Source organism: Clupea harengus, chromosome 2 (genome assembly GCF_900700415.2).
Source record: "Clupea harengus chromosome 2, Ch_v2.0.2, whole genome shotgun sequence".
Taxonomy (NCBI): domain Eukaryota; kingdom Metazoa; phylum Chordata; class Actinopteri; order Clupeiformes; family Clupeidae; genus Clupea; species Clupea harengus.
This window is the reverse complement of record NC_045153.1, coordinates 23,964,830-23,989,172: the sequence shown is the minus strand read 5'-3', so window position 1 is coordinate 23,989,172 and position 24,343 is coordinate 23,964,830. Positions and strand designations below refer to the sequence as shown.

At 43.7% G+C, this 24,343-nt stretch overlaps 2 protein-coding genes across 3 annotated transcripts; one reads left to right on the top strand and one right to left on the bottom strand.

The window, feature by feature from the left end:
• The first annotated feature begins 6 nt into the window (after positions 1 to 6).
• On the top strand, positions 7 to 4,318 carry LOC105902654 (protein lifeguard 3). The gene is made up of 12 exons (XM_031579164.2): positions 7 to 704; positions 1,182 to 1,453; positions 1,830 to 1,897; positions 2,007 to 2,071; positions 2,168 to 2,221; positions 2,408 to 2,458; positions 2,571 to 2,610; positions 2,884 to 2,921; positions 3,028 to 3,115; positions 3,490 to 3,585; positions 3,699 to 3,752; positions 3,844 to 4,318. Exons 2-12 carry the CDS (start codon positions 1,195 to 1,197, stop codon positions 3,991 to 3,993), a joined length of 963 nt encoding a protein of 320 aa, XP_031435024.1. The 5' UTR covers positions 7 to 704; positions 1,182 to 1,194; the 3' UTR covers positions 3,994 to 4,318.
• Positions 4,319 to 7,045: 2,727 nt separating this feature from the next.
• Positions 7,046 to 23,692, bottom strand: dars1 (aspartyl-tRNA synthetase 1). 2 transcript variants are annotated; one of them, XM_012830327.3, is made up of 18 exons: positions 23,525 to 23,692; positions 21,012 to 21,114; positions 20,023 to 20,052; positions 19,827 to 19,884; positions 18,847 to 18,939; positions 17,527 to 17,629; positions 14,864 to 14,966; positions 14,117 to 14,197; positions 13,471 to 13,530; positions 11,803 to 11,914; positions 10,289 to 10,423; positions 9,327 to 9,474; positions 8,744 to 8,890; positions 8,497 to 8,539; positions 8,309 to 8,389; positions 8,114 to 8,225; positions 7,777 to 7,848; positions 7,046 to 7,626 (listed from the first exon to the last, which is right to left on the bottom strand). In XM_012830327.3, the coding sequence occupies exons 1-18, from the start codon at positions 23,545 to 23,547 to the stop codon at positions 7,535 to 7,537; spliced, it is 1,596 nt and encodes a 531-aa protein (XP_012685781.1). In that variant the 5' UTR covers positions 23,548 to 23,692; the 3' UTR covers positions 7,046 to 7,534. The 2 variants fall into 2 exon arrangements, with proteins under 2 accessions (XP_012685781.1, XP_031443414.1); XM_031587554.2 differs by lacking the exon at positions 23,525 to 23,692 and adding an exon at positions 22,211 to 22,275.
• Positions 23,693 to 24,343: the final 651 nt, after the last annotated feature.

The following is a 24,343-nucleotide window of genomic DNA, read 5'->3' as shown; positions in this document are numbered from 1 at the left end:
GAAGACAATCCTAGGTAGCTTTCTTTGTTTTTCTTTGTTTCACTGTGGAGAAGATTTTTTTTATTATTTCTTTGGCAGGGGGATTTCCCTGTGTTATCGGCCTATTTGTTATCTGTAGGCCTTTCAGATGCTGTTTTTATTTTCATTTTATGTAGGCCTACTCATTCCCTGTGTGTCAGTCTGCAGAGGTCTTCGAAAGTAAGAAGCTTCCAACTCATTTAAAAGTGCAAAGCATCTCTGCCAAGTGTTTTAAAAGTGCTCTTGCTCCACCTACTGGTAGATCTTGTTGGCCTGTCTTTGGTGAATAATGGAGAAATCCGATCTGTAATGTGAGACAGATGTAACAGATCGCCTAGCGAGGAAACTCCTTGGTCCTAATTTGTTTCACTAGAGAATGTATTCTTTTGCTTGAGTATTTTATCTGAGTTCTTGTTAAACGAGTCCAAATTTGATAAAGTAGTCCTGGTTTGGAGCATCAGGTTAGTGTAAAGTAAAGCTGTCAGTTAACCCATAGGTTTTAAAGGATGCGGTTGCCATAGACGCCACTTCATTCGCGCATTTTGGCCCCTGTGTCCAGGAAATGCCTAGCGGTAGGCATATCATCTGTCAGCGGAGCCATTCTTCACGCTGGAGAGCTACAAGTGCAGAGGAGAGGAGTTTTTTGAGTTTTCTTATCTTTACGAGAACTGTTAGGCGATAAGTTGGTAAGTGATAAGTTTATATTTAGGCAAATCGATGACCCGTCAGTACTCAGGGGTTGACAAATAGGCTTATGCAGCCTACGTTTAGAGTGGAAAATTCGTTAATTAGCCTTGACAAATGTCGAAAACGTAGCCCTACAAATTAAAATATTAGCCATGTGTATAGGCTGTGGTTATAAACGTTTTCAGTCGTGACAATTAGTATCTGATACAAGTTCGCTGTATCTGCAAGTTCGTAGTTTCTCCAGCACCATCTGATTCAGTGGAAACAGAAGCATGTCTAGGATTCCTTCACGTATCAGTTGGATAGTGATGGATGGCTGTAACGTTAGCCAAGACTGACACTGCTACAGGAAAGACTACCAGAATGTGTTTCTTTATTAATAAATTATTATATTTATGAAATTAGATAGAAAACTGCTTCAGAAAGCTGCTCCTGGATTAGTCTACATAGCCTAACAGTCTTTCTTTCTATAACAGTGCACGTAACATAATGTGGAAATCCGACTTACCACCCAGTTATGAGGAATCAAGGAATCACCAGTACAGCCATCAGCATGGCACACACCCTCAGCCTCCAGGATATGGGTACCCTGCCTATGGAGTTCAACCCCAGCCAGGAATGCCCTATCCCGGCCAGCCACAGTCTGGGATAAGGCAGGGGCCTGGCTATCCATCGTCCGGTTTTCCATCCATCATTCCGACATTTTTGTCTTCGCCATTGCCCAACACCAACACCAGTCATAACATGGGTGAGTTTGAATTGTTGTTGTTCACTTAGGGAGAATGTAGTGAAGACGGGGGACAAGAAAACTTCAAAAATGGCTTTATTGTTTGTATTAACCTGAATTGGCATATGCAAACAGTTCAAGTTGGGGCGCTGTGTTTCTAAAACTTTGTTTTCAGGGTAATACCTCAAGCATAAGAGTGCATTATTTAGGCATGCCTGTCACTTTACCTATATTTATATCTATGTTATATGGTATCATGGTATCCATGTATGTCAATCCCCCTCATTAGCCTGTAGAGATCATTTGAAATAGTATGGCACATATAGGTAGGAGCTACCTACAAATTGGTAAGGGCTTTTTTTCTGAACAACAGTCATCTGATTTATTGTTGCCACAGGAGACACAGAGGGTTTTGCCTCGGGTGTTTGGGATAGCAGAGCAGTTCGCCATGCATTCATACGGAAAGTGAGATAAACCAGACAGAAAGCATATCGTTTTTTCCAAGTCTGTGTCTGCTTGTTTTAATTATGGTCTCCCAAAGTAATTTGTGCATGTCTCATGCTCACTCCTTTAGGTCTACTTGATTTTAGCAGCTCAACTGATTTTCACCGTCTCCATTGTGGCAGTGTTTGTTTTTGTGTAGGTATCAAAGGAATGCAGTGCATTTGTAAATCTTTGTTCATAACATTACTGCCCTGTAGACATTTACAAAGATTGTCTGTAATCATCTTCCAGTCATCCTGTTCGCCTGTTTGTGGTCCAAAATCCAGGCGTGTATTGGGCATCATTGTAAGTGCACAGTTCATCTTGTCTAATAGCAACCCCAGCTGAGTAATTTCAAAATGAGCATGCCTAATCAATGGTGGGTAAACTATTAAATGGCTTTTGAATATCAAACAGAGGGGCACATAATTAACATGAGATACGCTGAACAAGGAGTTCCTTTTTCCTGACTCTGCATTTCTTTGCTGTTAGTGCTATTTACTTTGTGACCTACCTGGTTCTGGTATGCTGTGAAGGGCCCAGGTGAGTTGAATATTTCCTTTCTACTCTCAAACCATGATGTATAAATACAAACATGAACTTATACATCACAATATCCATAAATCACACCTTTGGCTCTCATGTCTTTCGACAGGAGACGCTTTCCATGGAATTTGATCCTCCTCTCAGTTTTTGTAAGTGATGCCCTTATTTTTATTAGCTGTTCATTTCTATTTGCATTTCATACACAAGGACAAAGTTCATTAGGCAAATCAAGCTATTTTGAAATGTTATCTAAATGCATCATTCCTATGTATCTAATTCCAACCTATTAATGTATTTAGAATAGTCCATATATTTCTGTTCATTTAACTGCAGATTACTTAAAAAAAAAGTCACTTGTGTGGAATGGAAATTTAAGTTTAATCAGTCAACAACGAGTCAACAATATCCCCTCTCTTTTGTAGACACTTGCCATGTCTTACATGACAGGAACAATATCAAGGTTTGCTAGTGCTCTTTCACTATTTAGTATACTGAATGCATATAATGTTGTCTCTCAAATAACCTATGTATGCTTACATCTATTTATCTATACTTTGTATTTACAGTTACTATGACACCAAGGCAGTGTTTCTGGCTCTCATAATAACCGCCATAGTGTGCGTAATTGTCACCATCTTCTGTTTTCAGACCAAGGTACAGTTGAGAATGTGAAATCTGATGTATCAAGGCTTACTAGCCACCACCACTCGATCCAGTGTGAATGTCCCTTTGTCATCAGTATCAAATAGCCACTTTGTCTGGGAACACAATGAGGCACTGTCTCTTTAAACATGGATGGCATTTTGGAAAATAATCACTAGCAGTTGTCAAACAGATGATGTAACTAAACTTTTTTGTTTGTGACTGCACCCTGTGATGGAAAAAAAGGCCATAGTCCAATATGCTGGCTAGACAATACCTACATCCCTTTTTCTTTTATTTTGTATTTAGCATAGACATTATTGTGTATTAATGATTTAATTCTGTTTCTGAGTATAATTTGACATAATTGATTTGATTGCCCACAGGTGGATTTCACATCTTGTACTGGGCTCTTCTTTGTCCTTGGTATGGTTGTACTGGTCACTGGAATCATCACATCTATCGTGCTTTCATTCCAATATGTAAGTCAGCTATACACCTTCATAAGATTATAATGTGACCCACAGTACATAGCTTGTATAGTGCTGGAAAGCTATCCATACTATACTAAGGGTCATTGTCTTTTCCTGTGTAGGTACCCTGGCTTCACATGCTGTATGCATCGATTGGAGCCGTAGTCTACACACTGGTGAGTTTTTATTAGGCTATTACTGGGCTATGTTGTGGATACCTCCTCTCTGTATTTTAAGAGGTTTCTGTGCTCTGTTCCCACCTTGCAGTTCTTGGCGTACCACACCCAGCTGCTAATGGGAAACCGATCCAACACGATCAGCCCCGAGGACTATATCTTTGGAGCGTTGTCCCTCTATGTGGACATTGTCCAGATCTTTCTTTTTCTTTTACAACTTACTGGATCCTCGTCGGATTAGGAGGACCTCATCTCCAAGAAAGAGAACAGTGTTTCAAATAACTTCATGAGTCAGTAGGTCACCTATCTGTGCAAAAGTGTTTCCTGTATAAATACCTAAAGTACGCTGTAACCACTGCATTATATAATTCTTACTAGCAACAAGACCCATTTTAATCAGTGTCAATGTAAATGAGTCCACAATGAAGAGCTGTTGTTATTTCATCCTACTATACGGCTCCTCAAAAAGTTCCTTTGATTTGAATGGACCAACCCAACATTCGGAGGTCTGATATTTCTTTTAAGTGACCGCTGCAAAAAATGAATGACTGCTGTCATTGGCAACAGGTTTTGTGCTTCTAATTCACATCTTTCATATCATTCCGCAAGTAGTCCGGTCATTTAACGTAACGGAAAGTCATTGTAACTCGAAGTCAGCAAGTAATGGGTTGCTATTCAACACCTGAAACTTTTAAGTTCTATTTGCGTGAAGAACTATTTTTTCTTAGCAGAAATCACGAAATGGCAACAAAATCATTAAAAGGATATTTCGGAGGAATGTCTAATATCGTTTTGGCAAGTAACCGTATAATTAGTGGGCTAATGTACTATACATTATCCTTTACTTATATCAAACTATTGTGTCAAACTGTAATTTCATCTTTTTAAGTTGTCATTTTTTAACACCTAGATAGTTTCTTTGCACCTACTGAAAGTCAAAACATCTCAATATTTGGCATGTCTGTTAGTCATACATACACTGAACTCTGTCTACACTGAACTTTGGCAGGTTCAGGGACACAAATAACTGTAGACTTGTTCCAGTTTAAAACACCATCTATGACATTTTTAACTACAATGCTGTGGAGCAACATGACATTAACTAGAGGACTGCAGAGTGAATGTTAAGATTTCAGGCTGTGATGTGGACATACAATATAGTCAGACCACAGCCCACACACACCAGTGGACATGCCAAGAGATGAGTCTTCTCTTGACTGATGACAAATCATAGAATCACCTGTCCATATAAAAGAACAAACTGAACTCTAAATCAACCATGTAAGTTGTCTGAATTACTTGAACTGTTCCTCTTGAGGAATGTTTTCTGCCGTGTTGCAGAAAGGTGACTTGTCAGCTCAGTAACAGGCTCTGATGTATTGCTCATTACTGTTAACAGTTCTCAAACATGTTCATGTTTTTGTAATGGCCATCAGCCATTGTAAGGACAAAGCATGCACAGACATGTTTTAGTAGAGAATGTGTCTTATCTTCTGCAGGTAATCCTGTCAGGTTTAATTATTTAGATTACCAACTAATTGGTACTCACCATTATTGGAGCAGTGGCAAATCTTGGTAGTCGATCACATTAATTGTACTCTAATGTAAGAATAACCATGTTACCAAATGAACTGTGCATATTATGGAGTCATAAGACATTGGGACTATTAAAAAAAAAATCATAATCCTATTATGAGTGGATGCAAAATAGTTACTGATTTGGAAAACATCACTGGCTGTTTGACAGTTGACAGATTGAACACCTTTATAACATTTTATATATTTGTTCCCATCAAGTACATGAAGAATTAAAGGCTAAGTTTGTAGTTTTTGGTAGCATCTATTAGTAGAAATGGAATATAGTATTCATAATTGTTTTGATTAGTGTTTAAATTACCTGAAACTACACATTTTTGCGTTTGCGTTTTTTGAATGAGCCCTTCATATCTACATAGGGAGCGGGTCCTCTTCCACGGAGTCCAGCATGTTTCTACAGTAGGCCAGAACAGACAAACCAAAACACTGGCTCAAGATAGGGCTTTTTGTGTTTTTAGGTAATTTGACGGCCACTGTAGGTACTTGCACACGCTTGTAAAGGAAAGGGTATTCAGTTGCAATTCAGTAACCTCACCACTAGATGCCACTAAAAACCATCCTGCACCTTTAAGTACCATTAACACCAGTGCCTCCAGGTTGTTACAATCTTGCACTTTCACAAATTCATGCAAATTCAAAGATTTCTTACTGCAAAAAAAACACAAACTCATGGAATTCCTGCATTGTTTGGAGTTGATTTTGTTTACCGCAATTTTTGAGAATTTCTGCGGAGGGGGGTTCTTTTGGTTGCAACACTCACAACAAACCCTTGAAAGATCCTGGAGGGACTGGTTAAACCTTCAACTGAGTACTAGTAGACTGGATCCAATTACCATTGAGTAGGCACATATGACAAATGTGTTGATCAACTGTGAATTGCAAAATGCACTTTAACCTTAATTTCTAATAAAAGTGTATTTGATTATTCAGTTTCCTCAGTTATTGCTCAAGATGCTCTTCATTTACCCTACTGATGTGAAACATAAAACTTCTTTCTGTAAAAAGTTTTCAGATATTAACTCAAAATATATATTGTATTTGCGGAGCGCTCCACAGAACACCATTTCGGCCTTGATTTCCTGATGTCTGCACGTCACTGCTACTCTGTCTACAGAGCATGTTTGTAAAAAAAAAAAAAAAAAAAAAACACAATTACTCAATGCAGATGTAATCACAAGTCAATCACCTGCACCGTGAAGGCTGGTGAAGAAGGTAATGAAATGAGCGGTGCTCCCTCAGTCTGTTGACTTTTTCAATTATCACCACGCAGGTAATGAGTTACAGCTCCTAGTTGATTTCAGCTTCCATTTCCTTCAGCTTGCAGTTTATCATCATGACTTGCTAAAAGCCATGTTCATCAGTGCTGCCAATTTAGCAATGAAATGAGGCCCGTGACGGCTTCCTGAAAGCATGAAGAGAGTCCATCCTGGAGAAAGATTCAACCTTTCCGAGATCACAACCACTACTACCAACTAGTAAGAAATGATACAACAAACAAAATGAGTAAAAACGGAAAAGGCAACATAGCTTCATCTCTGAGAATAAGGAGCCCTCACAACAGATCCAGAGAGGATTATTCCATATTTTAAGTCACTTGAAATTGTGATGGATATCAAACTCAATTTCCACCACAACATAAAAGCTGATTTTTTTTCAGAGACACTGTCTGTGAATGTCAATATTAATGCAAGTTGGTCTTCTAGAACAGCTGTATTTATTTAATCTTTTAAAAACATGTATTACAATTAACACTTAGGTACCATTAAAACAATGATTTGATGACAGTTGAACCTCTTTAGTGTCAAATGTAGCAAAGTTGGACTTGTAGAAAAGTGTCAGACATCTTTCAGAGACTTTCTAACACTCGAGGCTAGCCTTAGTGAGAACTGCATTGCATGTTTATGACATACCTTCACCCATCTAGATCATGTAGAACACCTTGATTCCCTTTGAGTGAGTGACTCATATTATATTATATTAATTCCTCTGTGATTGTGTCTATCAGCCTACAGACCTGTCAGCTTACTACAGTTTAGTACTTGGTTTTAAGAGGGTACACTGACACTTTTGTCAATGACAGTGGCACTGCAGTGTCATGGCACTTGACCATTCCCTGCATTATTGCATATAAAAGAAAGAAGGTGATGTTAGACAGGCTCTGCAAGCGATCCCGCTCCGGTGAGCCCTTAAGGTGTGAGGCGCTTGGGGTCGCGAGGGAACATGGACGTCTGGCGGATATTGTGGAGCCCCAGATACAGCATGACCACTCTCTCCAGCCCTGAGGGGGACAGTAAAACGGGCTTATCAGTGTGTGTGTGTGTGTGTGTGTGTGTGTGGGGGGGGATTTCCCCAGGCACCATCTGGTCTTCTCAACCATCCCAGACAGATGATTCAACAGTGAATGGTAAAGTTAAGATGAGTGTCTTACCAATGCCACCACCGGCATGTGGAGGAGCGCCATACCGGAAAGAGTCGATGTACGCCTTGATCTTCTCCAGGTCTGCACAGAACACAGGTCAAAATAAGTAAGTGCATTTGGCCTGATACCATGTCCGCACCTATTGCTAAATAACTGAAATAAATTAGATAAATACATACATAGATACATAGACAAATACTTGTGGTAGCCACAGAGGTCAAAGAGTAAAGGTCATATTTGCTAAGGGAATAGCGTGTACTTTGACAAACAATAGTTTAGTAACATCTCTACTGTCATTTAGTGGCAGTGTAAACGCCCCCCCCCCACTTCTTTTTGCTGAGGTTACCAATGTTGTGATGCGTGGCTCTCTCAGTCAGCAGCTGGGCATCGTGTACTCTCTGAGCTCCAGACAGGATCTCCTCCCCTCTCATGAACATGTCGTAGGAGTTGGAGTATTTCTGGAAGCACAGTGGATGTGTCAGAGATGGAGCGCAGTCACGGAACTGTGAACGGGGAAGAGTCAGGCCGGGCTCAAACTTACCTGGTCGCTGGGATCAGGCATTGTGTAAAAAGGTCTGACGGCCAAGGGGTATTTGTCCAGCACGTAGAAGTCAGTGTCATACTGAAAAGGGCGCAAAAGAGACAAATAGATAAGATGTTCATGTGTAACAAGTGATGCTCATTCATCTGTGGCGTTGCTTCAAAGGGTAAAGTAAAGTAGTGACATACTTTCTCTTTCACAAGACGGCCAAGCAGCTTCTCGTTGGGGGTGCTGCAAAGAGGGAATAAATTAATTAGACAGATGTAACTGCAAAATTGTCAAATTAATTCATGCCCATGTACATAAATTCCACCCATTCCTTTAACTGTAAAAGAAAAAATATATATAGAGGTTTCTATGGATATTAGCCAGCTAATGGATTAGAAAGGATTCAGTAATTATGTGAAATTCTAGAATACAGTGGTAAATTCTAACCTCAGGTCTTCCTCATCACCCATCTCCACTCCTGCTGCCCGTAGCATGGCAACACCCTCCAGGTACTCCAGCCTCAGAGTGGGCTCCAGGAACTTAAAGGGTTCACTGGGGTACTGTTTATTCACAGTCTGGATCTCTGTCTGGAACCTGCGACACACACAGAGAGAGAGAGAGAAAAAAAGAGAGAAAAATCAACAATGTCAAGCGAGATCCAAACCACCCAATACATTACCAGTAGAGGGCAGCATAACCTTTTAATCAAAAATGAGGCAAATGACACATGCGGTAGTACCAAAGAGAAATGCTGTGTACAAATGACTCATGATTCCCCTCTGCGTCGTTATCATACAGCTGGTTGGCAAATCACAGCACAAGTCACGCCAAGGACTTGGCACTAGCGCCCATAAAATATGTTCCATTTTCTATTCGAGCTTACCTTAGGGTAAACTATCAACAAATTATAATTATTATTAAATGTCAGTATCAATGTCATTATTAAAGGTCAGTTAGGACACTAAACAGATACTTCCCATCTCCACACAGTAACAGTTTCACACCACACAGTTAAAATAAAGTCTCTCACTTGTCTTGAAGGCCTTTGAAGATCTGCACCATTGTGTCAGTGATGGAGTCGATGACCTCATGGTAATGGTAGCTGAAAGCCATCTCGATATCCAGGCCCACAAACTCAGTCAGGTGACGATGAGTGTTTGAATCCTCTGCCCTGAAAACTGAGAATGTAATGCCCATGAAGGTGTTGATCATAATGACTTCATACAGATTATTTGAGCATGTTATCGCATAGACAAAATTACTTTCATTCAGGAAAATCATTAAGAGTATGGCATTGAACAGCTAGTCACTGTAAACTCTTCAACCTTAACTTCAGCATTATTACTACCATAATTTGACCAGTGGAGGGCTCTGTTGACCTAATGTGTAGATGATTGAGACCTTGAGTCCCACTGGAAAAGTGGTGTTTCTCCTTCCCAACAGGTCAAAATTAAAAGACTCTCCATTTGAAGAGAATGTCAAGGATTCTGTCTGTGACTTAGCTAACCTCAGCCAAGTGTAGTGAAATATGTAGAATCCAAGCAACCTTTAGTTTTGTTTTGTTTTCCAATTTCATGATCGAGGCAAAATGTGTTCACTTTTCTACAAACCCCTCAATTAATCCTGATCCACCAAGGAGAATCCCTTTTGAAAAGCTAAAAAGAGTAGTTCAATGCAGTCTGATTCTCACATTCACCAACAGCACCGGACTGAATTAGCTGAACATAGTTTTGTTTTTCTTTATTTCATAACTGATGTGTTTTCCCTTCAAAAAGACTTTCGATTAGGCATTAGCCATGTGAAATACCCTGCTTACAACAGATCTGAAATTCAGTTGAACCTATCATCTAAACAGTTACTCTGGTGGTTTCCAGAGCATAGGCTGTGAGGTACTTTCTAGACTGCTGATGCAATGTGCGTTGATACTAGAGTATGGGGTTAATGGCTTTCTGAAAGCCCGAAACGTGGACTGGGGAGGTGTGAGGTACTTACCAGGTCCCACACAGAACACTTTGTCAAAATCAGCGCAGATGCACATCTGCTTGTAGAGCTGGGGGGACTGGGCCAGGTAGGCGCTGGTCTTGAAGTAGGACACGGTGAAGACGTTGGCACCCCCCTCACTGGCAGCTATGGGCGAGGAGCAGCAGTTAAGACACAGAACCACTGGCTGAGACCAACTAGTTTCATTAGTACATCTGAGGCCACTGTGCTATTATTGGAGTACATGTGAGTGACGTCTTTTCGTGGTGGTTTTGAGACTCTCGATGGCTTGTCTAGGAACACAGTGTACCCGAGCACGAGGGGTGCTGGGTGTGTGCACCGGAAATGTGGTTTTGGGGCACACACAGTGTTGGCTTTTTGCAGCTGGGCCATGACATTCGAGCGCCAATTTTAAATGTACAACCGCCAAAGAAGCGCATTTTCATTGGCTACCTCAGGAATACAACTGAGGAAGCAGTAACCACCATCCACACCCCACACGCTCCCCATTTCACATAGCAAACCGCCAAAGTGTTGCAATGGTGTTTTGAAAGACTGAAATCACCACTTTGGCTCCACCTCTTCAAGCGTTTGATTGGCAGACCGAAAAAAGGACCGTATATAAGTTAAAATCTCAACCTGACTTGCCACACAAGATGTTTACCTCTTCGTTGGTAAGTCCCTCAGACCTTGTGACAAAGGCGCTCACACAAGCCACATGACTCCAAAAACATTACCCCAGCTAGGCCTCAAACAAACAGCAGCACAATGGGGGAAGTGGCTTGCGTGTGTGTGTGTGTGTGTGTGTGTGTGTGTGTGTGTTTCTCCAATGCGGAGCTCATCAGTAACGGTTCTTCACACCACGTACACACACGTGGCCCTGAACCATGCTATCCATCGGCCACGCATTGACCCTTATCGACACAGTCAAAAAGACTCAATTTTCTGCTGATATCAAGGATGCGCTAACCAGGACTCCTTATCTGATGTATGGGGTGCTTCCACTCTGATAAATGCCCTACCCAGCTTCTGCTCTGACAGTTTTGGCCCCGTTTCTTGTCCTTCCCCACATGAAAAAGGGCTCGCCTTGGAATTGTTTTCCCCCCGGCCTGGGAGCGGTGGCGGGTGACTGATTAGGCGCAACTCTGTGTGTGTGTGGGGTGGGAGCGTCAGTTAGGACGGCGAATGCTCTCTCTCGCTCTCTTGCTCTGTCTCTCTTTTCACCCTCTCTGGCCACAGATAAAGCCAGATAACGGTGCACCTTCACACGCACTCACTAACTGCCACACATCAGTGCATGGGAACCAAGTGACAGGACTGTGTGTGTGTGTGTGTGTGTGTGTGTGTGTGTGTGTGTGTGTGTGTGTGTGTGTGTGTGTGTGTGTGTGTGTGGTGTAAACCAAACCCCTGTCTCCAAGATAAAGACGTGGGCCAAGGTTAACTGACAAATAAGGGTTTGCGATGAGAGAGTGAAAAGAAGGTGGGATGAAGAGAGCGCTAGAGTGAAAAAGGTGTGAAAAATATACCAGAGATGATTTTGGGCGTCTGAATCTCCACAAAGTCCTTCTTGATGAGCGTGTCTCTGAAGAGCTGGCAGACGCCCGACTGCAGGCGAAAGATGGCCTGGCTGGTCGTAGTCTGGGAGAGAGAGAAAGAAAAAAAGAGGGATAATTACAACAAAGCCGAACATCTACTGGAAGGAAACAGTGATCAGATCAGACTGCAAAGCCCCTCTGCACAGTTTCAGCTAAAGCAGTGGTTTAATGTACACAAAGCTTACTCGCTTTCAAAGGGGCAAACTAGACTGATCTGAGGTTCCATGTAAATGACAAAGTCCTCAGGAGCCCACTCAAAGCCCCCACACTGACGAGACAACTGCACGAGGAGTATATTTAAACCGAACCATTGCTCAACGTGTTGTATTCACCGAAAAAAAGAGAGAGAGAGAGAGAGAGAGAGAAAAAGCCATGTCGGCCTGCAAGGACACACTACGCCTGAGTTCCTTTCTTCCACCATTCACTGTACAACAAAAGGCACTGAAATACGACTTTGCTCATTCGCACAGTTAATCAGACGAATCCCCGCTGATAACTATTGATGTCATACAGTCATTTCTCTTCACACTGGTCCTGGCTGACACCAGCCAGACAACACCTGCCCACAGGCCTGGTGGCTTCAAAATGCCCTCGCTCAGACAAATTCACAGCCATGACAAAGTGATGAAACACCCAATTTGTCCTTCACTATCTGGCAGAAATGCTGGGGGATTTCTGTGCAGTAAAATATTCAGGCCAGGGCAAGACACAGAAGGGTAAAGGGTAAGGGTTTTTTTTTTTTTTAAAGTTAAAATATTAACTTCAACTCGTCCAATATTTATTGAAGACTCTAAAATGTGTTATTCAGTGAAGTGTAAAATGTATTTAAACAACGAGAACACCACCACCACCCTGATTGACGCCTATGCCAAAGACAGACACTTTCACTTCACACTGGCTTTTTTTTTTTTTCATTCAAATAGTTCATACGAGTAGGCGGGTGGCATACTCTCTTGTTTTCGCACTTCTCCATATTTGCCTTCACAGTAGGGGGTTGGGGACACTTTACGTCATTGTGTTGTTGACGCGACAGTGTCAACCAAAGACAGAGGAGAAGAAAAAAACACTTTGTCTTGTGGTTTAGTCACACGCCTACTGCTCAGAGATTTTTTTTTTTTTTCACATGTCCTGCCACCACAGACAAGCAAGTGCACAACACACATGCTGTGTTTGTTTTCAAACAGCTTTGTAAAGGTGTACATAGAGACGTGGTAATTGTGAAGTAATTTGGTCTTTCCTAGGCACTGTTTTACAGGCTTTTATTGCCGGTTCCCAGTGGGGGCCTGCGAAAAACCGTTAATGGGTTTACTCTTCAGTGAAGTGAGGCCCTGATAACAGGCCAACAGCTCCACTAGCTCAAAGGAGCACTGTCCTTGAAACAGGTGTTCTGAGCAAAAAAAAAAAAGAGGGACCCAATGGCAAGAGCTGCTTTACCCCACTACTCCAGCACCGGTTGGCCAGACTGTAACAATGAAGCTCTTGGGGTTTTGGTGGGCAACACATGGCTTCTTGCCCACGTTTAGCTGCACATTTGGAAGTGTATCAGGAAAGATTGAGACATTAGACTGTAAAGAAGAGATTATGGAGGAGGAGTCTTACTCGGAGATCGATGACACGGTTGTCCAGTTTGGTGTCCTGATTGACAGTGGCTCTGCCTTCCTAAACAAGGGAGAGAAAAAAGAAAAAAAAAAGATTTAAGACATAATAAACGAACAAAACAGAGTGTTTTGTTCATGTCAGGTTACATAACTTCACGACAGCGCCCCTCCCACCTACCTGTGGTGTCTAGTCCGACCCAAGAAGTAGGCTCGATAGCGGTTGCAGCCGCTCAACATCCTGCCTCTAGATCTCATACATGCACACCCAAGACGCACAGACGACCACATTTTTCACACTCCCTGATGGAGGTTGAGTGCCCTGAACTGCGTGATTCCCCGAAGAGAACACCTGGGCCACAAGTGCAGCCAAGATCACCTTACTGAGCAAACAGCCATCCTCCTCAGCTGTCCTTAAGCCCTGACCCCCAATACAGAACAGGCAGAGCCAGGAATTACTGTGGTATGCATCCTCAAATCCCCTTTCCACACTAAGGCCCTATTACATATCTAATTGTCCAGATAGTTGCGATTTGCTGGCTGTGGGGATGTTCCAATGCTGTGGACTACTAGAATGTCAGCTGGCCCCGTCACATGTCAGTGCTGTTGGAAAAAAAAGAGAGAGACCACCCTCGACCGCTCCCCCTCACCTCATCCCCCTCCCCCTCGGGTCGAACGGCATCCTCCAACTGCAGGGGCAGACGTGGCTCAGCCATGCTGATCACGAACATCTGAGACAGAAAAATGGGAGACAAGACAGACAACACGTAAGGCCAATCCAGAGCGAGAACATCAGAGAGAGGGGGGCGGGGGGCTTATAAGCAGAAACACATGGGACACACAGAAGAACAACAAAAAAAAAAATGGTCCAATGTGATGCCTAATGTTTCCATCACACACAGTCCACAGTCTTGACATTCTGTTGCCGTCTGTCTCCTCCTAGCCGTGGTTCATATTCAGGCCACAAATCTCGGCCAGCTGCACTGAAGAGTCCCATTGAGGAGTCATAGGCTACATCCACACTAATACGCATTAGTTTTAATACGCATCACTTTGGCTACGTTTACGGCTGGCATCCATACTATTCCGGAGCCCCTAAAACTGAGGCCTTTGGAAACGCTGCTGTTGTTTTTTTGTTTTTTTTGAAAATGGCAAGGTTTAAGTGAGGATGTCCAGACTTTTGGAAATGATGACGCAGAAACCCACATTAGCTTCCAGGCTAGGACTCATCAGTTATGACAAAACCTTTCCGGAAGGTTAGTACGGATTATTTCTGATACGGAGGTAAAACGCTTGTCTGGATGGAGAACCGCTTTCGTATTAGTGTGGACGTAGCCATATAGGAGTAGAGTAAAGCTTCAGTGGCCTTGCTAACAGCAGCAGTGACGGTGCCCTACCCTCTCAATGTGCAGCTCCACATCCTGCTGAGTGCAGCTCTCGATCTTCTGGTCCACCTTCCTCACCACAGCCTCCACATCCACGATGCTCTCCTTGTTGAGGCTGGAAGAAAGGGCACGTGGTGAGCTCACAGAACGTGCATAGACTCAATACAAATATTACTGGGATGGTCTGTGAGAGTCTCCAACCACACTTGGTGTCAAATTCCACTTAAAGAATCTTTAAAAAAAAAGAACCTATGATCTTTTAGCAGATGCCGTTTTCTGCAAGTGAATTTTGAGACAGTGTAGGCATGTATATCTGCAGAATTAGTGCTTATTATAACTCAAACCTAGGGCCTCAGGACTACTGGTGTTACACACAGACAGCTACACTGAAGGAATAAAATGTTCAATCAAGTTCAAAGGCGTATATGCATTTGGAAATGAGGGGGGGGCCCTTGAACTTCTTCAGAAGCATACAGAATCTTCTCATGGACCCGAGTAACATTAGAATGCTAGTCTACATGACACTAGCAACTGTGGAAGGTGGAAACTTGTGGACGGTGGAAACATTATGTAATGATTTCCACTACCATTCGCGGTTCCTCTTTTCTTTTTTTGGAACGCAGTACAAACATTGACAAATACAAACAAATTGTGATTGCACTGGCAACCCATGGGTTTGTAACAGCTTCATATGGCGCCACTTTTTGGGGCCGCACCATGACACCATGATCCTCAGAGCCAAAACTGAGAGCTCCCCCAAACCTAAAGTCGGAAATTCTGAAGCGCAGTAGTCTTCTTCTGAAGGAAGAAGGCATTTTTGAGAGCAATTTTCCTTTATTCTTTGAAAATACAGCTTTGGACCTTCATTCCCTCTGTGTGTGTGTGTGTGTGTGTGTGTGTGTGTGTGAGAGAGAAAGAGCGAGAGAGAGAAAGAACGAGAAGGCCAACTGTCACGGCGAGTAATCCTTCAGCTCGTCTCATTAAAGAGGAGTAATGAGAGGCAAGAGAGGAGATCACAGCCCCAGCCAGCTGCTTCGGGGAGACACTTCACACTGCCGGGATCAGCTACACAAATAAAGCGCAGTCTTCATTTCTTCCCCCCGCCCGCTCGCTCACTCGCCACGGCTCCCAGGAACAATAAACCGGGCTGATAAAGGAGTCTTGATTAAGTCTCACTAAAGGCCGGCTGATGCCGCTTCGCTGGGCCGTAATCCCTCAGCACAATGAATCGAGAGGGCTCAAGGAGGAGAGGACGACAGAAAAGGAATGGCTTAATAATATAAAGGAAGCGTGCTGGGCTAAAAATCATATTTCATGGCCATTTTTACTTCTCCCACTTCATCTCTGAAGGTGGCTGGGTGTGATACTGAGTGCAGATCAGAGACGTCATGGGGGGAACAAATGTCACCAGAAAGTCGCCACAAAAAGCCAAAGTCTCAGAGAGATAATAATACAGATATAAATAGCAAGAGGCAACTGCTGCGGAATGAAACAAAAATGAAATGTATCCCTCAAAAAAGTTGGTTGCAACCCATGTTGAGGTAGTATTGTGTTATGTTGTTGTTTGTGGTGGACAGTGGTTACACCATCTATTACACAAAATGTCACAGTTGAATGCTATGCACGCAACCAAAACAGTGATGTTAGACATCAGATCTTGTGCAACTAAAATAAGAGGGAAGTCACAAATTCTAAAAAACAAAAGGGTTTGATTCTTCACAGTGCATCTGGCAAAATGTCAGACTGCTCCAACCTGCTGAGCAGAGTCCTTTTGATAGCAAGTCTGTTCTCCACACAGCTAGCGCTGGTCAGTGGAGGAAAGCATTCTCTCTTACACAGTCAAGACAAAAGTTGCAAGGTGCCGCTTTTGGGCATGTTGCTTAAGGCTTACAGCGCGGTGTGGAAGTTGCCTAAGGTCATGGAGCCACAGTGTGTCTACACGCCAGAGATCTGGAGGTGAGGTCAGGTCAGGTCAGGGCAATCCCAGTCAGCGTGACCCTCGCCTGGGACTGTGGTCAGTTGACAACAGACATCCCATGACTGACCCCGCGTGCTAGTGCACACGTGTGTGTGTGTGTGTGTGTGTGTGAACAATTATCTGTGTGTGTGTGTGTGTGTGTGTGTGTGTGTGTGATGTGTCAAATAGAAAAAGCATGCGGGACTGTGTGCATAATGCCAAGTCAGCTTTCACGTGCAGAAGCTCAATTCTACAGAGCATCTATTAATATTATATATCGGCAGTTATAAATTCTTTGTAAACACTTTCATGTGAAAAACTCTAGTTCATCGCATCGAGGTCTAACTTCAGTGTTGACACTAATACACTACAACTGCTGTGCTGAAAGGTGGCTACCTGTGAAGCTTTAATGGTCTTTTAACGCTACTTCCTGACAGACCTCTCTCTGACCCTAGAGTCATTCATTAGCAGCAGGCTTTTAAGTGGCCCAGTCTCCCTAAAGTATCTCCGCTGTTTGTTATCTATAGTGCAGGAATTGGCCCCGTTTAAGTGCTGATGGAGAGCTGTATCCCAACGCAAACCGGTGCTTTTGTCCAGAAGTGGCTAAGTATCGACTGCCGATGAATGTGTTCTATACCCAAGTGAGACGCGGCGACCACACTCACTTTCCCACCATTGTTAAAACCTGCGCTGACAGGAAATGCGTTCCCCTACTCACTTGGCGGCAAACTTGACCATCTGCTTGCTGGCGCGATCTCCCACGGCGACCAGGGCCTGCACATTAAACTGCTGCTGACGCAGGACCAAGAAGCACTGCTTCCCTGGAAGAGCAAAAAACCATCAGTCGCACCCAAGCTGTGAATCCCGCATACTCTCTTCCCCCAACTCTGTCAATATCAATTCTCTTTTCTTTTTTGTTTCTTCTTGCCTGTAGTTTTCTTATTCCAACTCATTATTGTCTACCGTCCTGCCCAGCAACCCAAGACACCAAATTTCCAAGGTAATCATTAACCCCCAATAAAGCCAGCTCACTTTGAAATGTGGCACACAGGCCGGACTTGTCACCAAATTGCCATCTGCACACCTTGAGAGCGTACAAACTAAAAATAAACCTGCAGGTCGGACCGACATCAGAGAGACCACCCAGACTCTTTGATCTGGTGTCCTGGGGGGGGGGGGGGTGACAACAGTGTGAGGAGGGGATCAGGCAAAGTAAACCTGTGAGGCTCAGGATGTTATTTGGCTCTCAAGGACATCCACCACTGAGAAGGAATGAATAAGAGGCTCGTGGGGGAGGAAGGAACAACAGGTCTCGACATGGAAGTTGTCCTGGAAGGAAACCGCCAAGATATGATCATAATATGGTGGTTTATTCATCATCATATTCTTAGCCCCCGATGCGTACGTGCAAGCCCCTGGCAGCTCAGATGCCCCGACCAAGGCAGGGCTCAATGGGTTCATTGTAGGGGGAAAAAATTGCTAATGCTGACAAGCAGTTTGAGTTTCTGAAGCCCACCTTGTTGGAGAAGAATGCAAGCAATGTCATTTGAGCCTGCCAAACGAACATAATCGGTGAACATTTTTAAAGCTGTTTAAATTTTAAATTACTCATAGAAATAAAACTGTTCTAGACTAACCAGGATGTACATACAAACATAACCCCTTTTGGCAGGACACTGTATGAAATAAAGAAGGAAAAAATCTCAAATAACTGAATTTCAAATTTGTAAGCGCTCATCACAGTTGTGCTAATGTGTCACATTTTTCTGTATAACAAGCACTTAGCAGTCTGCCCTGATCCCACATGCCCCATGTTCCACCCATAACCCTCAGGTATGAAGGCAACCTGGGTCTGGTGCCATGCTATCTTCCTTTTGAATTCCACCACGGGCGCTGGAGCGCCTTAACAAATGGCATTCGCTTTGACAGATACCCTTGGTGTGGAGGCAGGAGAGCCTCTCAATACGGCTGGCAGGGAAACTGGATAGCATAATGATGGTGTGGGTTTGAAGCCGCTAGCAGTGGGGTGGGTCTCTACCTTTGGCTCTGCTGGTGTGAACCCTGGCACGCAACCAGATCAGCTGGTCAGCCCTCTGTGGTGTCAGCTCCTGGACGCGGACCAACACCCTGTCTGGCTCCGGCAAAGGGAAGAAAGGAGCATCCTTCAATATGACATCAAAGTGTCCATTTCTCACACAAACACTGGCACAGGCACACCCACACAAAGTCTTATATACACACACAAACACACACACACACACACACACACACACACACACACACACACACACACACACACACACACACACACACACACAACAAAGCAGTTTGCTCAGATTACACTGCCGGCAGGACCAATAAATATGAAAGAAAACAGGCCCCTCTTCCTGAAAGCTGACCATCTCGGGCGCATTGTCTCACCCTGTGACTAATCACCTCTGCTCCTGCCCCCCTTGTCATGTCGCAGCTCTCACCACTTCATTATCGGCAAGAGGGGAACAGAGGGGCCTCCCTCACCTGCCCCTTGGTGAGCTGCGGGCCTCCGCCCCCAACCCCATTCTACCCACATAAAAGTATGCAACTACTTTCACTCATCCTTGCAGACAGTCACGCGGCGGGTTGTATCACTTTGTTCTTGCGCGCTGGAGCTGAAAGGGCAGGCAGACAGATGGATGGGTGCGCAACCAGCACCTCCGCACCACCCCCGCCAACCCCCTTCCCCTCCAGCTCCCACCTCACTCAGGACTTATCGGGGCAAGATTAGTCATTGCAATTATCTCCTGACATTCGCAAGCAGTCAGCCTCGGTGAGAACAGCACCAGACAACTGCATCCCTATGAGTCATAATGGTATCATATTTTGCACTGTGGTACAGCTGTTGCCTCACTTTCTGTGAGCAAGGTGAGCGTTGGGGGGGGGGGGGGGGGGAGACACAAAGGTACAAAACAGAAAAAAGAAAAAAAAAAATAGCAAAGAACAAAGGATGAGAAGAAGCAGACGCTATGACTACCAGCTCACCAAGTTTCTGCTGGGACTGGACCATCGGGGACACGCCGTACCGATCCTTGGCAAAGTCCTAGAGGGAAATCAAAGGAGAGGGAGAGAAAAAAAAAAAAAAGACAGAGTTGACACTGTGCATGCAGAGACAGAGACAGAAACAGAGCGAGAGGCTGGATGGGAGCCAGTGAGACATTGTCTTGCAGCGCATACTCACATCTTCATCTGTGCTCTGCTGCTCCGCGGCCTGTCAGAGAGAGCAAATGCCTGTCAGACAGCTAAGAGACAGATTTCATTAGGCTACATTTTTTTTTTATCTTTTTTTTTTTATCTCGCTTTGAAAACAAAGTCACTATGATGAACTCAACCTAGATTCAGGCCCAAGGGAAAAACACTGATTGGGATTATGCAGAAACAAGAGGCATACGCATGGTAGTGTTACTCTAACACAATTTAGTAACACTGACCTGTCCTACACAGTACCATTTTAATATGAGTAAATCACATCACAATAACATTTCTAATCATGTCCTCTTAAAAGTGAAGTAACACTTATTTAGGTACAGTACTCTTTGTGTGAAGTGACACCCTAGGACATGAGAACAAAAGTAGCACATTCACAAGTACATTTTTTTTTTCATGTTTCAAAATATCACACTTCAGGGTGAAGTGTCGTGCCACAGAGGAGAAAGAGGAGACGTTGTGCAGACGTGACCTTGTGTTTAATGCATGGCGCTCCAGGCTCTAAGGCTGTTGAAATGATATGCTTTCACTGCGCTACATGAGATAGCAAAGCGACACCCAGCAAGCTCCCAAGGCCTGTTCTTAGAGCATCAACAGTGAGCAGCTCTGGGCTGGTCTCCCCATCCAAGACTCCAGTGTTGGCACAGTAAGCCAGTGACTTGCTGGAGCTTAATGACTAGGCTGTAAAAACTGAATTTCTACACAGCACCTCAGACGGCGTGTTCAAAATAATGAACCCCACTGTTTGCGCTTGTTTATTTATGCTAAATCAATACGCTCTTTCAGACTTAAATAGACTTTTGTTGGAGCATAGAAAAACATTAGAGTAACAAGCACAGGAATTGAGACAATGGTGCCCCCCCACCACTTGCAGACCCGTCTGTGCCAGCGTCACATTCACAGCTGCGGCAAGTGGTGGGGTTTGAGTTCAGGGGGTGGGGGGGGGGTGTCAATCTCACTAACCAGCTTGGCCTGCTTCTCAGCCTTCTTCGCTGCTTTCTCCGCTTCCTTCTGCTGTTTCTTCAGCCCTTTCTTCGACTGGGCCTGCAGCTCCTCCTCGCCCGCTCTGCAAACGGGAAGCCAACACAAAACATCACCATCAGCTCGCGTCCCCCCCCTCCTTCCACCCGAGCGCCCAGCTCTCACCACCTCACTTCCTGACGGGATGTTTTGGACGCGGTGGGAAAATGCATTCCACCCACCATCCACCCATCTCCCCTGGCTTTTAACTGTTGCTACCTCTAATCCCATTGTTTTCTGACGCTTCTAAATACATCTGAGACGCTACGAAATAGTACATCAGAGCGTACCTTGAGCTTTTCATGTTTCGCTTTCTTGTGGGGGCTTCACACTGAGGAGGAGATGGGTATAGGCCACGGGGTTTACAAAAACTGATGGACACTACGACGGCATTAGGCTATGTGTTGGATTTCAGGCTCCTCAGGTAGCTACAGGTAACAGCTAGCTAAACACATGATCTGGCAGTTGAATATTTCAAGGCACTACCAACTTTTCTATTTTCTCTACAAAATAGCTTAATGTATAAATGCACTGACAGCAAATGAGTGTAGTTAGTCTGCCATAGATTCAGTAAGGATTCTGAGGCATGCAGTACGACAACTTAGAACTTGTGTTACAGATGGTGGTAAACATCTGATAAGACTCACTAAAATAACTTACCCTTTGTGCTTGCTCCATTAGGCTAAATGGCCTGGATACATCAGTCAAGGCCTAGGTCTATCACTGACTCCACTCTATCTGATAAAACCAGCTATGATAACTTTACAAAGTTCATAAGTTTTGCACTCTGCTCAAACAGAGGAAAGGTCTGGGTTGCATCTAGACAGAGGGGGAGATGAACGGCATCATTCCATTTCAAGCTAGGACATGAAGGATTGTAACACACTCCAGAAATGCATGGCATATGTAGACTGGGAAGAAAAACATGTGACAATACTTTGTTGACATCTTTCGCCTAGGGTTATTCTGAAAAGCACAGTGTGTTGAGTAAACTGAGACCGACATATAGACCACTCTCCCCTGACTGCAGCTATTGCACATTCACTAAGAAAAGCAAGGAAACTACACACACACACACACACACACACACCAATTCCACTAATGAACAATGGCTGGCAAAGGAAATTGGGAGGCCCACTCACTGAGGCAAGTGCAGGCCTATTACCATCCAACAGCTGAATTCACAGATGAGTGTTCACAATTTAACTTTGAAAACTCAGGATGGTAGAGCAATCTTAGATCCTTGAAAAAAAAAAAAAAAAATGGGCAGACACGCTTTTACACTTGCTCCACTGGAAAGTTACTCAGTTACTAAGAACAAAGGAAAGTAATCAACTCCAAGTCAGCCATTTTTCCCAAAGACATGTGGGTTGGGACCTAACCAAGTGAAAGTCCTGGTTAGACAGGGGCAATGTTGTTTGCCCCGGTCTTCTTATAATGAGCCACTCTACAACACCGCTCGTCCTACCCGTTCTGCCGATGTCTATGACAATAAATTACACCATACCTTAACAGTAAGCAATTTTGCCTGATAAATGCTGCCATTATTTGTTACATTTGGTGGCAGACCAATAACAACGCCATGGAAGATAACAATAAACTTCGGCCAGAAGGACAATTATAAATCACCATAAATAGCCTACTGTGGAATTGTCGAGCACATGACCTACTATGTTAAATCTCTTGAGGGTGCTCAGTACAATTCGAGATTACTTAATTATGAAGGTGCATATAAGGCTCTATAGTACACACAACTGGGTATGAGGTCGCTTATCTGACCGTTTATTTTTTAACAAAACTGGACAGACATGGTAAAAGGTTTAACTACGTGAGACAAAGATGGCTGTCTGGCGACTGATGTCGTTAACAGGAGTGTCAGGACAGGCTCACACCTGTTTCAGCTGCATGTGGAGGGGTTTAGCCAATGGTTTTAAGGTAACAGTCCTAACTGCGACTTTGTCAACTCCGTGTCAATATACTGACTGCACCCAGCACACAAGACTTTTTCTGTCAAGTGAAGAACTACGTGTGTTTGAACGGAACGTCACAAACTAGCGCAACCAACCAGCTGTTGCGAGTTAACTAGCTAGCTGGCTATAAGCACATCGGTTTCAATGTGAGTTTGCCTAACGTTAGCACCCCTGCCACCCAAGATGGAACAGCAAACTTAATTGGGTAGCTAGCAGGCTACGTAAGGTGCCAACAAAATCCAGTATTCTGATCAACGCTGGCCAGCTAAAACTGTTGGAACACTGCGGAACTGTGTTGTAGTGCATGTAAATATAGCCAATTCCCCGATCAGATAAAGCGATGGCCATTGCTGATGCAATCAACTGCAAGTGTGTCTGGATGGCATAACGTGAGCTTTTTAAGCTAGCTAGGTAGCCAGCTAACGTTAGCTAGACAAAAAATGCCATTAGAACAGTTTGTCACTCTACTATAGGATATTTACATACCCTTGCGCATCTTCTTTAGTCATGGCTAGACCTCTCAGTGATTCGAGACAGCTACTCGGGAGAATCCTGAAATATTTTACAAGGGAGTTGCTAGGAATGCTCCTCCAGAGGCACACATGCGAAGAAGGACTTATTTTGAGGGTGCACTGCAAAAGAGCATGTAAGGTGTCCGTGTAGAAACAAAAGACGGGCTAAATTATTCTTCAGACACTGAAGAAAAATATTTTTTTCCAACCTGCCTGCTTTATGCCAATCGAACTATTGGAGTTTTTTAAACGACATTTTTTTTTTTTTACATTTGAAGGACAACTGCCACACTTGAGTCCCAATTGAATTATTATAATCATCTGTAGTCTACGTGGAAAAGTGATAAGGCCATTAAAGATGTGTCAACATTGGTTAAAAAAGTTTAACAATGGTAATGTAACAAATAATGCACACATTTTCCAAGCTGTTGCTCATTTGTGTGGCAGGGCCATTAAATAATTGAACAGGTCATTGCTCCCATGATCTCCCCTGACAGGAGGCTTCCTGGGGCTCATTTCCAACCCGTAAAATATAGGAGATTTGACCAGGACGCATTAAGTATTGAAAAGGAGGGGGATGTGACTGAATCCCAAAGTGCTCTCTATTACTGAAGGGGAACCCAGGGCTGTTCTAGTAGGTGCCAATCGCCACAGGTGGTCCGGTAAGAACAGAGAGATATCAGTCCCAATCAAGATGTATTTATTTACACACACATCCACTCATGCCATAGACCGTGTAGTGAATGCCGCGACAGAATGAACCGTGTTTTCTCTAAAGGACGCTCGGCAAGAA

Bases quoted from the DNA above. Each gene is read 5' to 3' on its own strand.
- dars1 (XM_031587554.2), bottom strand. From the start codon at position 22,236: ATGGTAATAGGCCTGCACTTGCCTCA. The intron at 13,531-14,116 runs GTGAGGGGGAGC...TCCCTTGTTTAG, and splicing joins CCGAGGGGGAGGGGGATGAG to GAAGGCAGAGCCACTGTCAA. The intron at 10,424-11,802 runs GTATATTTTTCA...CCTCGCCCATAG, and splicing joins GACGCCCAAAATCATCTCTG to CTGCCAGTGAGGGGGGTGCC.
- LOC105902654 (XM_031579164.2), top strand. From the start codon at position 1,195: ATGTGGAAATCCGACTTACCACCCAGTTATGAGGAATCAAGGAATCAC. The intron at 1,898-2,006 runs GTGAGATAAACC...TCACTCCTTTAG, and splicing joins GCCATGCATTCATACGGAAA to GTCTACTTGATTTTAGCAGC. The intron at 2,222-2,407 runs GTAAGTGCACAG...CTTTGCTGTTAG, and splicing joins GGCGTGTATTGGGCATCATT to TGCTATTTACTTTGTGACCT.